Source organism: Zingiber officinale, chromosome 9A, assembly GCF_018446385.1.
Source record: "Zingiber officinale cultivar Zhangliang chromosome 9A, Zo_v1.1, whole genome shotgun sequence".
Taxonomy (NCBI): domain Eukaryota; kingdom Viridiplantae; phylum Streptophyta; class Magnoliopsida; order Zingiberales; family Zingiberaceae; genus Zingiber; species Zingiber officinale.
The window spans coordinates 118,181,894-118,198,862 of NC_056002.1; the positions used below are offsets into that span (position 1 = coordinate 118,181,894).

The 16,969-nt window shown below is 39.7% G+C and overlaps 5 protein-coding genes and 1 pseudogene across 5 annotated transcripts; all 6 read left to right on the forward strand.

Moving 5' to 3' along the window:
* Positions 1-2,342: 2,342 nt before the first annotated feature.
* On the forward strand, positions 2,343-5,137 carry LOC122018515 (beta-fructofuranosidase, insoluble isoenzyme 3-like). The gene is made up of 7 exons (XM_042575849.1): positions 2,343-2,677; positions 3,058-3,066; positions 3,154-4,010; positions 4,101-4,259; positions 4,332-4,573; positions 4,653-4,746; positions 4,838-5,137. Exons 1-7 carry the CDS (start codon positions 2,494-2,496, stop codon positions 5,021-5,023), a joined length of 1,731 nt encoding a protein of 576 aa, XP_042431783.1. The 5' UTR covers positions 2,343-2,493; the 3' UTR covers positions 5,024-5,137.
* A 1,651-nt stretch (positions 5,138-6,788) lies between these two features.
* On the forward strand, positions 6,789-7,947 carry LOC122019513 (beta-fructofuranosidase, insoluble isoenzyme 1-like). The gene is made up of 5 exons (XM_042576972.1): positions 6,789-6,816; positions 7,056-7,183; positions 7,256-7,497; positions 7,577-7,670; positions 7,762-7,947. The coding sequence occupies exons 1-5, from the start codon at positions 6,789-6,791 to the stop codon at positions 7,945-7,947; spliced, it is 678 nt and encodes a 225-aa protein (XP_042432906.1).
* Positions 7,948-9,192: 1,245 nt separating this feature from the next.
* On the forward strand, positions 9,193-10,132 carry LOC122019515 (annotated as a pseudogene).
* Positions 10,133-11,380: 1,248 nt separating this feature from the next.
* Positions 11,381-12,320, forward strand: LOC122019516 (beta-fructofuranosidase, cell wall isozyme-like). The gene is made up of 5 exons (XM_042576973.1): positions 11,381-11,385; positions 11,438-11,555; positions 11,628-11,869; positions 11,949-12,089; positions 12,134-12,320. The coding sequence occupies exons 1-5, from the start codon at positions 11,381-11,383 to the stop codon at positions 12,318-12,320; spliced, it is 693 nt and encodes a 230-aa protein (XP_042432907.1).
* Positions 12,321-13,345: 1,025 nt separating this feature from the next.
* LOC122019517 (beta-fructofuranosidase, insoluble isoenzyme 1-like) lies at positions 13,346-14,505 on the forward strand. Its single transcript, XM_042576974.1, has 5 exons — positions 13,346-13,376; positions 13,613-13,740; positions 13,813-14,054; positions 14,134-14,274; positions 14,319-14,505. Exons 1-5 carry the CDS (start codon positions 13,346-13,348, stop codon positions 14,503-14,505), a joined length of 729 nt encoding a protein of 242 aa, XP_042432908.1.
* A 1,245-nt stretch (positions 14,506-15,750) lies between these two features.
* Positions 15,751-16,690, forward strand: LOC122019519 (beta-fructofuranosidase, cell wall isozyme-like). The gene is made up of 5 exons (XM_042576976.1): positions 15,751-15,755; positions 15,808-15,925; positions 15,998-16,239; positions 16,319-16,459; positions 16,504-16,690. The coding sequence occupies exons 1-5, from the start codon at positions 15,751-15,753 to the stop codon at positions 16,688-16,690; spliced, it is 693 nt and encodes a 230-aa protein (XP_042432910.1).
* The last annotated feature ends 279 nt before the right edge of the window (positions 16,691-16,969 follow it).

Below are 16,969 nucleotides of genomic sequence, written 5' to 3' on the forward strand. Positions count from 1 at the left end.
CAAGATGGTGCATGACACTAAACATGTAGATACAGACAATATACAACTCCATATAAAATGTACCAAAAAGAAAATAAATCATACAATGATCCAGGTAACAAATAACTAGGTAGTCAAATCAGATATGTCAAATAACAAGTCAATTATATAGTAGGTCAATGTATGCCAATATTTCTAAGAACAAGAGTGAACATGACAACTAACAAGAGAATATAAATATGAAAGCATAACAGATAACAATCAAGACAGACTACATGAACAGAGTAGTGGCATACCAAGCAGACGCAAACATAACCATTACTACTAGAAATAAACTATTATGCATATCTAAAAATGACTATATCAAAGATAAGTCAGAGGTACCCGCCTCAAAGAAAGTGGAATCCAGAAATCCTCCGTCGAGACGCCCATCTCGAATCAAAGTCCTGTAACGCATGATATACAAATTTAGCTAATTCGAAGTACCAATTAACCAAATCCAAATTTCCTATTAAACCAGGAAACCCTAATTCATCATTTAATCTCGGTTAGCTCGTTAACCCAAATCTAACTCGAATCCTAGATTAATTCCTGAATAAATGTTTATCTCCTTTAATCACGTGGGTTGATCAATCTAGAGTTAGCTTAATCACATAAATCAACCTAACTCATCCAAAATTGACCTATCATTTACCCATGTAATCAAACTCATAAATTTCTGGAAGATTACCGACTTATTCATTATCGGAGCGCGTTCACCGCCGTAAAGGTGACCGAATGATAACGAGTCTGTCATACTTGTAAAACAAATTAACAATGTATTATTCCATGAACCCCTTATCTATACAATCATGTTGTAATAACGAGCCCAGGATCGAACCTCGAGGAAAAGTCTGAACGGATGACTATGAATTACAATCTGGTCCGCCGTAAAGGGGTTCACCGCTGTAAATTACAATCTGATCGAGATCTGAACGGACGACTGTGATTGATTTGGCGCTTGATCAACGGTGAAAAGTCACCCAAAATCCGATCCGGAGGTACTGATCTTGATCTAGGTCTGGATCTACTCTCCCTTAGGTCAGATCGATCAGATCTTCACTGGATGGTTCAGATCTTCACTGGATGGTTCAGATCTGTCCAATCTTTGATGAACGGTCCATAATGCTCCGCAGCTTGATCTTCTCGTTTAAACTTCGATTTGAGCACAATTTCAGTTCAAATAGATCTACATCCACGATCCTTTGATGCCTACAAAATGAGAATCAAATATTAGCATCAAATAATACCAAAAATAAAATAATTTATAATTAGGTCCAAAAATTGATACAATGCATAAAATGTGATGTAATCATGATTTAAACCTATGAAATCAACATCAAATCATGCATATATGAATCAAAATAATGCAATAAAATCATGGTTATCACCGAACCAGTGCGATATCGCTGTCTAACATCGAATTTTAACAGCTAAGAAGGGATTAGCGGTCCAAAATCTGTCCAGCAACTCCCTTCAATATCAATGAAGACAGCCAACTTAAAAGAACAAAATATAGGCGAAACTTGAGACCTCATCGTGGATTGATCTAGGCAGAGGGCACTAGGGCAGCGGCGCTGCTAGGGGTGAGAGACGGCAACGGCGTCGGCAGGGAACAGTGATGACAGCCGACGCTAGGGCAGAGGTGGGAACTTAACCGGCGCTAGGGCTCAGGAAGACGGCGGTGGTGGCGTCAGCTATGGCAATGGAAAAGCTGCTGCCGACGGTGCTCAGCTTGGAAGGGAAAAGGAGATCGGGCAGGTGTGCTTGCGGGAACTCGCGAGGGAAGGAAGAAGGAGCTCGACCGGTGGTGGCTCGAGTGTCTCCGGCGCTAGGGCAGAGGAACCGTGGCGCTGCTCCGGTCATGAGACGACAGCGGCGATCTGTATCAGGCCGTGACGACCCGGGCGACACGAGAGACAATCGGCGTTTGGGTTTCCGGCGAAGATCGGGGAAGATGAGGGCTTGGCGCTGCGCAGAGGAGAGGATCGGGATGAGGGAGAGCTGGGGCGCGAGAAGATGAGGGAGAGAAGGTCGGGCTCGGGAGGAAAATAAGGGGACGAAGGGGAGAAGGAAAAAAAAAGAAAAAGAAACAGGAAAGTTTAAAAAATTAAGAAACTTAGATTTATTTTAATTAAAGACTAGTTATTTCAACTCCCATATTTGGATAGTTTAACTGGCGACGACTCATTTGTTCCCAAACTCGCCTCCTAAAAGTCTTCAAATAATCTTCCACTCCTTAATTTAATTGTTTATTTTTAGCAAAGCGTAAGGATTAGGATTTATGTTTTTTCTTAAAGACGGGATTTAGCTGGCACGATCAGGTCTCAGGCGTTATTTTCAAGTACTATTTATACCTGATCTCCATGCTTTCATCTGCGCTCTCGTTTCTTTCTTTTTTTTCTCTCCGCCCCCTTTTGTTTTTTTTATTCTACTTGGATTTTTTTTACTAGGCGTTTGGTCGGCCGGCGGGGGATGGGACCGCGGCGGGGAGCTGGGTGGGTGCTGGCGCTTTTGGCTCTGGCACATTGGTGGGCGGTGGCCGTGGAGGCGTCGCATGCAGTCTACGAATCACCTCGATCAGCGCCGCCCGCCGCTACCGTCAGCAGCGAGCTGAGTACCAGGTACCACTTCCGGCCGCCGAGAAATTGGATCAACGGTTCGTTTCATCGCGCCTCTTCCTCTCCTCCCCTTTTTACTTTTTTTATGTGTTCGCGGAAGCTTCGTACGGTTCCCCGGTCGGTGTGGATCCCGCCGGCAAGATCCACGGCGCACGTTAGATATGTACTTCTGGCGTTGGATAAGGTGCTCCGGAGTGGACCCCCACTGGGCAACCTCGACGCCGGGAAACCAACCGAATCGTGCTACCTACATAACCGTCTGCAGCTTGCACGCATTTTTTTTTAATTAATTCATCAAAACAACTTTTTGTTTTCAATAATTTTCTACGCCCATAATTGACGCGGTTGCTGTTTTGACTTCTCCTCCACGTCCGCAACCGAACTTGAATGTTCAAATTACGGACGCAACTGTGCGCAGATCCGAATGGTATTCACTCTCACCAACTCGCTTATTATTATTATTGCTATTTTTTTCCCAATTCTGTCCAATTCGATTGTCGTAAACGAAACCCAGGCCCGATGTACTACAATGGGGTCTACCATCTGTTCTACCAGTACAATCCTAACGGTTCGGTCTGGGGCCACATCATCTGGGCCCATTCGGTCTCCACCGATTTAATCAACTGGGAGGCGCTCGAACCGGCAATCTACCCCACCATCCCGTCCGATATTAACGGGTGCTGGTCCGGATCCGCCACCATCCTACCGGACAACCGCCCCGTCATCATGTACACGGGCATCGACCTGCAGAACCGCCAGGTCCAGAACGTGGCGTACCCGAAGAACCTTTCGGACCCGTACCTCCGCGAGTGGGTCAAGCCCGACTACAACCCGGTGATCGCGCCCGGTTCGGGAATGGACGCGAGCGCGTTCCGCGACCCCACCACGGCGTGGCGCGGCGGCGGCCACTGGAAGCTGGTGGTCGGGAGCAAGTGGAACAAGAAGGGGGAGGCGATTCTTTACCGGAGCCGCGACTTTGTGCGGTGGATCAAGGCGAAGCACTCGCTGCACGCGGCGAGGGACACCGGGATGTGGGAGTGCCCGGACTTCTACCCGGTGGCGCTACGCGGCCAGCGGGGCCTCGACACGTCGGCGGCCGGAGGCTCCGACGTGAAGCACATCCTGAAGGTGAGCCTGGCCCTGACGCGGTACGAGTACTACACGATCGGGACGTATGACCACGTCAAGGACAAGTACGTGCCCGACGGCACGTCGCCGGACGACCACACCGGGCTGCGGTACGACTACGGCAACTTCTACGCGTCGAAGACGTTCTTCGACCCGAAGAAGAACAGGAGGATCTTGTGGGGGTGGGCCAATGAGTCCGACACCGTGGACGACGACGGGGCCAAGGGATGGGCAGGAATCCAGGTCTGTTCAATTCCCTATACGATTCATTTCATTTAAAGTTAAGAACTTTTTTCCTTAATTATTCAAATATTGCTCGCCTTTGATCTTCAGGCTATTCCAAGGACTATTTGGCTTTCCAGAAACGGCCGCCAGCTTATGCAATGGCCCATCGAGGAGCTCGAATCTCTGAGAAGCAAGCACATCATTGTCCAGAATACGCAGGTGCCAAGTGGTGGTTTCTTTGAAGTGCAGGGAATCGATTCCTCTCAGGTCCTGCTCTTTTCCAATGCTTAATTAGCTTACGAAAACAGAGTAACATAATGGTCGTAATTTGGAGTGCAGGTGGATGTAGAGGTGACTTTTGAAGTGACGGGGCTGGAAAAAGCTGAGGCCTTCGATTCTTCATGGACGCCTAATGCCGAAGCACTCTGTGGCCAGAAGACAGCAAACGTCAGGGGTGGAGCCGGGCCATTTGGTCTCCATGTTCTAGCTTCAGCCAACACGGAAGAGAGAACTTCCGTTTTCTTCAGAATCTTCAAAGCTCAAACAAAATACAAGGTCCTCATGTGTCATGATCTTACCAGGCAAGTTCCATGTAGCTTCTTGGATGAGCTAACTGTTATCTAATACACCAAATGTTCATCCTTTTGCAATCGTGCATAGGTCAACGCTGAGACCAAACATGTACAAACCAACGTTTGCGGGCTTTGTCGATGTCGATATATCTGAAAGTGGCAAAATATCTCTGAGGAGTTTGGTATGCTCGATTAATCTTTTGGACAATGGTTTTCCTTGTATCATAATATATATTTCTTTCTGTTCGAACCTGATTAAATGCCATATTGCAGATTGACCACTCTGTGGTGGAGAGCTTTGGGGCTGGGGGGACGACATGCATTACATCCAGAGTTTATCCTAGCACAGCCATAGGAAGAAATGCTCATCTATTTATGTTCAACAATGGATTAGCCAATGTGAAAGTATCAAAGCTCGAAGCATGGGAGATGAAGAAGCCCTTCATGAATGGAGCATGAGGCTGCATTCATTGTAATGTCCTCTCGAAGGTTTCTTAGTTTATTTCGGACTGAGAATTTGATTCGTAATGTTGAGCATATTATCTCCTGTCACTGCCATATGTAACAAATAAATGAAGTTAGGATATATTCTTCTGATATGTATGTACATATACGTAGGCCTAGGTCGGTACAGTATACCGTATCCAAAATTGAATACTGTATATCGTATCGAAAAAATCGATATTCTAAGAAATAATACCGTTACCGTACCGACATTTCGGTATACTGAAATTTCGGTATACCGAAATGTCGGTATAATATCGGTAAAATATCGTCATGCCGAAATTATATATATATATATATATATATATATATATATATATATATATATATATATATATATATATATATATATATATATATATATTGCATATAATATATATAAAATAATTCCCTTATAATGAAGGGCAGTGATCACTATTCATTAATACAAAATAAATCCTTCAAGAAACTCAAAGAGGCCAAGAAAGTAGGGGTGACAATTTTTGACCCGACACGAAAATACGACCCGAACTGAACACAAAAAAATCAGGTTAGGGTTGGGTAGTTTCGGGTTCGGGTCGAAATCGGGTCGACCCATTTGACCCAATTAATAAACAGGTCGGGTTCAGGTCAACCTGAAATGACCCGATTACAACCCGCGAACCCGTTTATAAATAATTATAAATTTAAACTAAAATTACAAATTTAAAAAAGTTAAAAACCCTAAACATAGAGATATGTTATGCTATTGATTGCAATGTTGCTATGACTTATCATTTATGAAATGAATTTTCAATTTGTGTAGATAAATGTTATTTTTAATTTTTAATTAAATATACAAATTTTATTTAATGAATTCAGGTCATATTCGGGTCAAACGGGTCAAACAGGTTAAACGGGTCAAACGGGTCGAACGAGTTAAACGGGTTAAACTGGTCAAGCGGGTTAAACGGGTCAAACGGGTCGGGTTCGGGTCGGGTTCGGGTCAAGTGCAAATAAACAGATCAGGTTCAGGTTGAATATTTTGACCCGAAATAATAATCAGGCCGGGTTCAGGTTGTCATTTGCCAACCCGCCAACCTGCCAACCCGAACTTGTCAACCCGAACCCAAACCGAATTGCCACCCCTACAAGAAAGATATATATACAACAAAATAAATTCCTCAGAACAATAAACACCAACCATGAATAGAAATAAAAAAAATATGAAAACTCAAGTTTTCTAGTTGAGAGTACGTCGTATGGCAGCACAGATTCAATGGATCATATACAATCAAATAACATGAAGTTTAAACAGTCGTGGAGCAATTTGCTTGAGCAATAACAGAAAATTTAAACAGTGGAACAATCAAATAACATAAAGAGATACTCTGGCTATTTCTACGTAAAAAGATTGGAGCAATCTGAATTCAGTTTGGGGAAGAATTTAGCCGTTTAGGGTTTGTTTTAAGCTTTAAGGGAATCTAAATTAATCATTTAATCTATAGTTACTCAGTATTTCGGTATACCGAAATATTTTAAATTGTTACCGTTTCTATTACCATTACTAACAAATTTGGTACGATATGATACCGTACCGAATTTTTCGATATACCGAAAATTTTGATATATACGATATTTTTTAGGTATGATTTTTCTATATTTCGATATTTCGATATTTATTCCAACCCTATAATATACGCAATTTGTTTCCAAAGATATACGAGTACACATTCAGTAGACCAAAATAAATCGAAAAAGCATGGTCCACTACCACAGTGGATTAGAGGGTAGTGAGAACCCATGTGGAGATGATCTTGTTGAGATATCAATAAATATTGGAAAAGCCTGATGTTTTGACAAGACTCATGGTTGGCCAACTTGCTTTAGTTTTGAGAAATTAGTGTCTTTTACAATCCCACTTAAGTATCCAGTGTCAAATGTGCCTGTTCTATACTATAATTAATTTATTTAATGTTATAATGAGGTTCTATACTATAATTAATTTATTTATATTTTAATTTTTTAGTGTTTTTATGGTGGTTCGTGTGTACCATCGAGGAGCTCGAATCTTTGAGAAGCAAGCACATCGTTGTCCAGAACACGCAGGTGTCGAGTGGTGGTTTCTTTGAAGTGCAGGGAATCGATTCCTCTCAGGTCCTGCTCTTTTCCCATGCATAATTTGCTTACAAAAACAGAGTAACATAATGGTCGTAATTTGGAGTGCAGGTGGATGTAGAGTTGACTTTTGAAGTGACAGGGCTGGAAAAAGCTGAGGCCTTTGATCCTTCATGGACGACTAATGTCGAAGCACTCTGTGGCCAGAAGAGAGCAAACGTCAGGGGTGGAGCCAGGCCATTTGGTCTCCATGTTCTAGCTTTAGCCAACATGGAAGAGAGAACTTCCGTCTTCTTCAGAATCTTCAAAGCTCAAACAAAATACAAGGTCCTCATGTGTCATGATCCGACCAGGCAAGTTCCATGTAGCTTCTTGGATGAGCTAACTGTTATCTAATAGACCAAATATTCATCCTTTGGCTATCGTGCATAGGTCAACGCTGAGACCAAACATGTACAAACCAACGTTTGCGGGCTTTGTCGATGTCGATATACTTGAAAGTGCCAAAATATCTTTGAGGAGTTTGGTATGCTCGATTAATCTTTTGGACAATGGTTTTCCTTGTATCATAATGTATATTTCTTTTTGTTCGAACTTGGTTAAATGCCATATTGCAGATTGACCACTCTGTGGTGGAGATCTTTGGGGCTGGGGGGACGACATGCATTACATCCAGAGTTTATCCCAGCACAGCCATCGGAAGAAATGCTCATCTATTTGTGTTCAACAATGGATTAGCCAATGTAAAAGTATCAAAGCTCGAAGCATGGGAGATGAAGAGGCCCTTCATGAATGGAGCATGAGGCTGCATTCATCGTAATGTCCTCTTGAAGGTTTCTTAGTTTATTTCGAACTGAGAACTTGATTCGTAATGTTGAGCATATTATCTCCTGTCACTGCCATATGTAACAGAAAAATGAAGTTAGGATATATTCTTCTGATATGTATGTATATATACGTAAGCCTGGGTCGGTACGGTATACCGTACCCAAAATTGAATACCGTATACCGTACCGAAAAATTGGTATTCTAAGAAAAAATACCGTTACCATACCGACATTTCGGTATATCGAAATGTTAGTACGGTATCGGTAAAATACCGTCATGCCGAAGTTATATATATATATTACATATAATATATAAAAAATAATTCTCTTGTAATGATGGGCGGTTATCACTATTCACTAATACAAAATAAATCATTCAAAAAACTCAAAGAGACCAAGAAAGATATATACAACAAAATAAATTCCTCAGAACAATAAACACCAAACATGAATAGAAATAAAAAAAATGAAAACTCAAGTTTTCGAGTCGAGAGCACGTCGTATGGCAGCACAGATTCACTGAATCATATACAATCAAATAACATGAAGTTTAAACAGTCGTGAAGCAATTTGCTTGAGAAATAACAGAAAATTTAAACAGTGGAACAATCAAATAACATAAGGAGATACTCTGGCTATTTCTATGTAAAAAGATTGGAGCAATCTGAATTCAGTTTGGGGAAGAATTTAACCGTTTAGGGTTTAGTTTAGTCTTTAGGGGAATCTAAATTAATCATTTAATCTATTGTTACTCGGTATTTCGGTATACCGAAATATTTTAAATCGTTTCCGTTACTGTTACCATTACTGACAAATTCGGTACGATATGATACCGTACGAATTTTTCGATATACCGAAAATTTTGTTATATACGGTATTTTTTCGGTATGATTTTTCGATATTTCGATATTTCGATATTTTTTCCAGCCCTATAATATACGCAATCTGTTTCCAAAGATATACGAGTACACATTCAATGGACCGAAATAAATCGAAAAAGCATGGTCCACTACCACAGTGGATCAGAGGGTAGTGAGAACCCATGTGGAGATGATCTTGTTGAGATATCAATAAATATTGGAACTGCTTGATGTTTTGACAGGACTCATGGTTGGCCAACTTGCTTTAGTTTTGAGAAATTAGTGTCTTTTACAGCCCCACTTAAGTATCCAGTGTCAAATGTGCCTGTTCTATACTATAATTAATTTATTTAATGTTATAATGAGGTTCTATACTATAATTAATTTATTTATATTTTAATTTTTTAGTGTTTTTAAGGTGGTTCGTGTGTACCATCGAGGAGCTCGAATCTCTGACAAGCAAGCACATCGTTGTCCAGAACACGAAGGTGCCGAGTGGTGGTTTCTTTGAAGTGCAGGGAATCTATTACTCTCAGGTCCTGCTCTTTTCCCATGCTTAATTTGCTTACGAAAATAGAGTAACATAATGGTCGTAATTTAGAGTGTAGGTGGATGTAGAGTTGGCTTTTGAAGTGACTGGGCTGGAAAAATCTGAGGCCTTCGATCCTTCATGGACGACTAATGCCGAAGCACTCTGTGGCTAGAAGAGAGCAAACGTCAGGGGTGGAGCCGGGCCATTTGGTCTCTATGTTCTAGCTTCAGCCAACATGGAAGAGAGAACTTCCGTCTTCTTCAGAATCTTCAAAGCTCAAACAAAATACAAGGTCCTCATGTGCCATGATCCTACCAGGCAAGTTCCATGTAGCTTCTTGGATGAGCTAACTGTTATCTAATAGACCAAATATTCATCCTTTTGCTATCGTGCATAGATCAACGCTGAGACCAAACATGTACAAACCAACATTTGCGGGCTTTGTCGATGTCGATATACCTGAAAGTGGCAAAATATCTCTGAGGTGTTTGCTATGCTCGATTAATCTTTTGGACAATGGTTTTCCTTGTATCATAATGTATATTTCTTTCTGTTCGAACCTGGTTAAATGCCATATTGCAGATTGACCACTCTGTGGTGGAGAGCTTTGGGGCAGGGGGGGACGACATGCATTACATCCAGAGTTTATTCCAACACAGCCATCAGAAGAAATGCTCATCTATTTGTGTTCAACAATGGATTAGCCAATGTGAAAGTATCAAAGCTCGAAGCATGGGAGATGAAGAGGCCCTTCATGAATGGAGCATGAGGCTGCATTCATCGTAATGTCCTCTCGAAGGTTTCTTAGTTTATTTCGGACTCAGAACTTGATTCGTAATGTTGAGCATATTATCTCCTGTCACTGCCATATGTAACAGATAAATGAAGTCAGGATATATATTCTTCTGATATGTATGTATATATACGTAGGCCTAGGTCGGTACGGTATACTGTACCCAAAATTGAATACCGTATATCGTATCGAAAAATTGGTATTCTAAGAAATAATATCGTTATTGTACCGACATTTGGGTATACCGAAATGTCAGTACGGTATTGGTAAAATACCGTCATGCCGAAGTTTTATATATATATATATATATATATATTACATATAATATATAAAAATTAATTCTCTTGCAATGAAAGGCGATTATCACTATTCACCAATACAAAATAAATCATTCAAGAAACTCAAAGTGACCAAGAAAGATATATACAATAAAATAAATTCCTCAGAAAAATAAACACCAATCATGAATAGAAATAAAAAAAAATGAAAACTCAAGTTTTCGAGTCGAGAGCACGTCGTATGGCAGCACAGATTCACTGGATCATATACAATCAAATAACATGAAGTTCAAACAGTCGTGGAGCAATTTGCTTGAGCAATGACAGAAAAATCAAACAGTGGAACAATCAAATAACATAAAGATATACTCTGGCTATTCCTACATAAAAAGATTGGGGTAATCTAAATTCAGTTTGGGGAAGAATTTAGCTGTTTATGGTTTGGTTTTGTCTTTAGGAGAATCTAAATTAATCATTTAATATATAGTTACTCGGTATTTCGGTATATCGAAATATTTTAAATCGTTACCGTTACCATTATTGACAAATTCGGTACGATATGATACCATACCAAATTTTTCGGTATACCAAAAATTTCGATATATACGATATTTTTTCGGTATGATTTTTCGGTATTTCGATATTTTTTCCAGCCCTATAATATACGCAATCTATTTCCAAAGATATACGAGTACACTTTCAATGTACCGAAATAAATCGAAAAAGCATGGTGCACTACCACAGTGGATCAGAGGGTAGTGAGAACCCATGTGGAGATGATCTTGTTGAGATATCAATAAATATTGGAACTGCTTGATGTTTTGACAGGACTCATGGTTGGCCAACTTGCTTTAGCTTTGAGAAATTAGTGTCTTTTACAGCCCCACTTAAGTATCCAGTGTCAAATGTGCCTGTTCTATACTATAATTAATTATTTAATGTTATAATGAGGTTCTATACTATACTTAATTTATTTATATTTTAATTTTTCAGTGTTTTTAAGGTGGTTCGTGTGTACCATCGAGGAGCTCGAATCTCTGAGAAGCAAGCACATCATTGTCCAGAACACGAAGGTGCCGAGTGGTGGTTTCTTTGAAGTGCAGGGAATCTATTACTCTCAGGTCCTGCTCTTTTCCCATGCTTAATTTGCTTACGAAAATAGAGTAACATAATGGTCGTAATTTGGAGTGCAGGTGGATGAAGAATTGACTTTTGAAGTGACAAGGCTGGAAAAATCTGAGGCCTTCGATCCTTCATGGACAACTAATGCCCAAGCACTCTGTGGCCAGAAGAGAGCAAACGTCAGGGGTGGAGCCGGGCCACTTGGTCTCTATGTTCTAGCTTCAGCCAACATGGAAGAGAGAACTTCCGTCTTCTTCAGAATCTTCAAAGCTCAAACAAAATACAAGGTCCTCATGTGCCATGATCCTACCAGGCAAGTTCCATGTAGCTTCTTGGATGAGCTAACTGTTATCTAATAGACCAAATATTCTTCCTTTTGCTATCGTGCATAGATCAACGCTGAGACCAAACATGTACAAACCAACATTTGCAGGCTTTGTCGATGTCGATATACCTGAAAGTGGCAAAATATCTCGGAGGAGTTTGCTATGCTCGATTAATCTTTTGGACAATGGTTTTCCTTGTATCATAATGTATATTTCTTTCTGTTCGAACCTGGTTAAATGCCATATTGCAGATTGACCACTCTGTGGTGGAGAGCTTTGGGGCAGGGGGGGACGACATGCATTACATCCAGAGTTTATTCCAACACAGCCATCGGAAGAAATGCTCATCTATTTGTGTTCAACAATGGATTAGCCAATGTGAAAGTATCAAAGCTCGAAGCATGGGAGATGAAGAGGCCCTTCATGAATGGAGCATGAGGCTGCATTCATCGTAATGTCCTCTCGAAGGTTTCTTAGTTTATTTCGGACTGAGAACTTGATTCGTAATGTTGAGCATATTATCTCCTGTCACTGCCATATGTAACAGATAAATGAAGTCAGGATATATATTCTTCTGATATGTATGTATATATACGTAGGCCTGGGTCGTACGGTATACCGTACCCAAAATTGAATACCGTATACCGTATCGAAAAATTGGTATTTTAAGAAATAATATCGTTATTGTACCGACATTTTGGTATACCGAAATGTCAGTACGGTATCAGTAAAATACCGTCATGCCGAAGTTATATATATATATATTACATATAATATATAAAAAATAATTCTCTTGTAATGATGGGCGGTTATCACTATTCACTAATACAAAATAAATCATTCAAGAAACTCAAAGAGACCAAGAAAAATATATACAACAAAATAAATTTCTCAGAACAATAAACACCAACCATGAATAGAAATAAAAAAAAAAATGAAAACTCAAGTTTTCGAGTCGAGAGCACGTCGTATGGCAGCACAGATTCACTGGATCATATACAATCAAATAACATGAAGTTTAAACAGTCGTGGAGCAATTTGCTTGAGAAATAACAGAAAATTTAAACAGTGGAACAATCAAATAACATAAAGAGATACTCTGGCTATTTCTACGTAAAAAGATTGGAGCAATCTGAATTCAGTTTGGGGAAGAATTTAACTGTTTAGGGTTTAGTTTGGGCTTTAGGGGAATCTAAATTAATCATTTAATCTATTGTTACTCGGTATTTCGGTATATCGAAATATTTTAAATCGTTACCGTTACTGTTACCATTACTGACAAATTCGGTACAATATGATACCGTACCAAATTTTTCGATATACCGAAAATTTTGATATATACAGTATTTTTTCGGTATGATTTTTCGGTATTTCGATATTTTTTTCCAGCCCTATAATATACGCAATCTGTTTCCAAAGATATACGAGAACACATTCAATGGACCGAAATATATCGAAAAAGCATGGTCCACTATCACAGTGGATCAGAGGATAGTGAGAACCCATGTGGAGATGATCTTGTTGAGATATCAATAAATATTGGAACTGCTTGATGTTTTGACAGGACTCATAGTTGGCCAACTTGCTTTAGTTTTGAGAAATTAGTGTCTTTTACAGCCCCACTTAAGTATCCAGTGTCAAATGTGCCTGTTCTATACTATAATTAATTTATTTAATGTTATAATGAGGTTCTATACTATAATTAATTTATTTATATTTTAATTTTTCAGTGTTTTTAAGGTGGTTCGTGTGTACCATCGAGGAGCTCGAATCTCTGAGTAGCAAGCACTTCGTTGTCCAGAACACGAAGGTGCCGGGTGGTGGTTTCTTTGAAGTGCAGGGAATCTATTACTCTCAGGTCCTGCTCTTTTCCCATGCTTAATCTGCTTACGAAAATAGAGTAACATAATGGTCGTAATTTGGAGTGTAGGTGGATGTAGAGTTGGCTTTTGAAGTGACAGGGCTGGAAAAATCTGAGGCCTTCGATCCTTCATGGACGACTAATGCCCAAGCACTCTGTGGCCAGAAGAGAGCAAACGTCAGGGGTAGAGCCGGGCCATTTGGTCTCTATGTTCTAGCTTCAGCCAACATGGAAGAGAGAACTTCCGTCTTCTTCAGAATCTTCAAAGCTCAAACAAAATACAAGGTCCTCATGTGTCATGATCCTACCAGGCAAGTTCCATGTAGCTTCTTGGATGAGCTAACTGTTATCTAATAAACCAAATATTCATCCTTTTGCTATCGTGCATAGATCAACGCTGAGAACAAACATGTACAAACCAACATTTGCGGGCTTTGTCGATGTCGATATACCTGAAAGTGGCAAAATATCTCGGAGGAGTTTGCTATGCTCGATTAATCTTTTGGACAATGGTTTTCCTTGTATCATAATGTATATTTCTTTCTGTTCGAACCTGGTTAAATGCCATATTGCAGATTGACCACTCTGTGGTGGAGAGCTTTGGGGCTGGGGGGGACGACATGCATTACATCCCGAGTTTATTCCAACACAGCCATCAGAAGAAATGCTCATCTATTTGTGTTCAACAATGGATTAGCCAATGTGAAAGTATCAAAGCTCGAAGCATGGGAGATGAAGAGGCCCTTCATGAATGGAGCATGAGGCTGCATTCATCGTAATGTCCTCTCGAAGGTTTCTTAGTTTATTTCGGACTCAGAACTTGATTCGTAATGTTGAGCATATTATCTCCTGTCACTGCCATATGTAACAGATAAATGAAGTCAGGATATATATTCTTCTGATATGTATGTATATATACGTAGGCCTGGGTCGGTACGGTATACCGTACCCAAAATTGAATACCGTATACCGTATCGAAAAATTGGTATTTTAAGAAATAATATCATTATTGTACCGACATTTTGGTATACTGAAATGTCAGTACGGTATCGGTAAAATACCGTCATGCCGAAGTTATATATATATATATTACATATAATATATAAAAAATAATTCTCTTGCAATGAAGGGCGGTTATCACTATTCACCGATACAAAATAAATCATTCAAGAAACTCAAAGAGACCAAGAAAGATATATACAACAAAATAAATTTCTCAGAGCAATAAACACCAACCATGAATAGAAATAAAAAAAAATGAAAACTCAAGTTTTCGAGTCGAGAGCACGTCGTATGGCAGCACAGATTCATTAGATCATATACAATCAAATAACATGAAGTTTAAACAGTCGTGGAGCAATTTGCTTGAGCAATGACAGAAAAATTAAACAGTGGAACAATCAAATAACAAAAAGAGATACTCTGGCTATTCCTACATAAAAAGATTGGCGCAATCTAAATTCAGTTTGGGGAAGAATTTAGCTGTTTATGGTTTGGTTTTGTCTTTAGGAGAATCTAAATTAATTATTTAATCTATAGTTACTCGGTATTTCGGTATATCGAAATATTTTAAATCGTTACCGTTACCATTACTGACAAATTCGGTACGGTATGATACCATACCGAATTTTTCGGTATACCAAAAATTTCGATATATACGATATTTTTTCGGTATGATTTTACGGTATTTCAATATTTCGATATTTTTTCCAGCCCTATAATATACGCAATCTATTTCCAAAGATATACGAGTACACATTCAATGGACCGAAATAAATCGAAAAAGAATGGTCCACTACCATAGTGGATCAGAGGATAGTGAGAACCAATGTGGAGATGATCTTGTTGAGATATCAATAAATATTGGAACAGCCTGATGTTTTGACAGGACTCATGGTTGGCCATCTTCCTTTAGTTTTGAGAAATTAGTGTCTTTTATAGCCCCACTTAAGTATCCAGTGTCAAATGTGCCTGTTCTATACTATAATTAATTTATTTAATGTTATAATGAGGTTCTATACTATAATTAATTTATTTATATTTTAATTTTTCACTGTTTTTAAGGTGGTTCGTGTGTACCATCGAGGAGCTCGAATCTCTGAGAAGCAAGCACATCGTTGTCCAGAACATGAAGGTGCCGAGTGGTGGTTTCTTTGAAGTGCAGGGAATCTATTACTCTCAGGTCCTGCTCTTTTCCCATGCTTAATTTGCTTACGAAAATAGAGTAACATAATGGTCGTAATTTGGAGTGCAGGTGGATGTAGAGTTGACTTTTGAAGTGACAAGGCTAGAAAAATCTGAGGCCTTCGATCCTTCATGGACGACTAATGCCCAAGCACTCTGTGGCCAGAAGAGAGCAAACGTCAGGGGTGGAGCCGGGCCATTTGGTCTCCATGTTCTAGCTTCAGCCAACATGGAAGAGAGAACTTCCGTCTTCTTCGGAATCTTCAAAGCTCAAACAAAATACAAGGTCCTCATGTGCCATGATCCTACCAGGCAAGTTCCATGTAGCTTCTTGGATGAGCTAACTGTTATCTAATAGACCAAATATTCATCCTTTTGCTATCGTGCATAGATCAACGCTGAGACCAAACATGTACAAACCAACATTTGCGGGCTTTGTCGATGTCGATATACCTGAAAGTGGCAAAATATCTCGGAGGAGTTTGCTATGCTCGATTAATCTTTTGGACAATGGTTTTCCTTGTATCATAATGTATATTTCTTTCTGTTCGAACCTGGTTAAATGCCATATTGCAGATTGACCACTCTGTGGTGGAAAGCTTTGGGGCAGGGGGGGACGACATGCATTACATCCAGAGTTTATTCCAACACAGCCATCAGAAGAAATGCTCATCTATTTGTGTTCAACAATGGATTAGCCAATGTGAAAGTATCAAAGCTCGAAGCATGGGAGATGAAGAGGCCCTTCATGAATGGAGCATGAGGCTGCATTCATCGTAATGTCCTCTCGAAGGTTTCTTAGTTTATTTCGGACTGAGAACTTGATTCGTAATGTTGAGCATATTATCTCCTGTCACTGCCATATGTAACAGATAAATGAAGTCAGGATATATATTCTTCTGATATGTATGTATATATACGTAGGCCTGGGTCGGTACGGTATACCGTACCCAAAATTGAATACTGTATACCGTACCGAAAAATTGGTATTCTAAGAAATAATATCGTGATTGTACCGACATTTTGGTATACCGAAATGTCA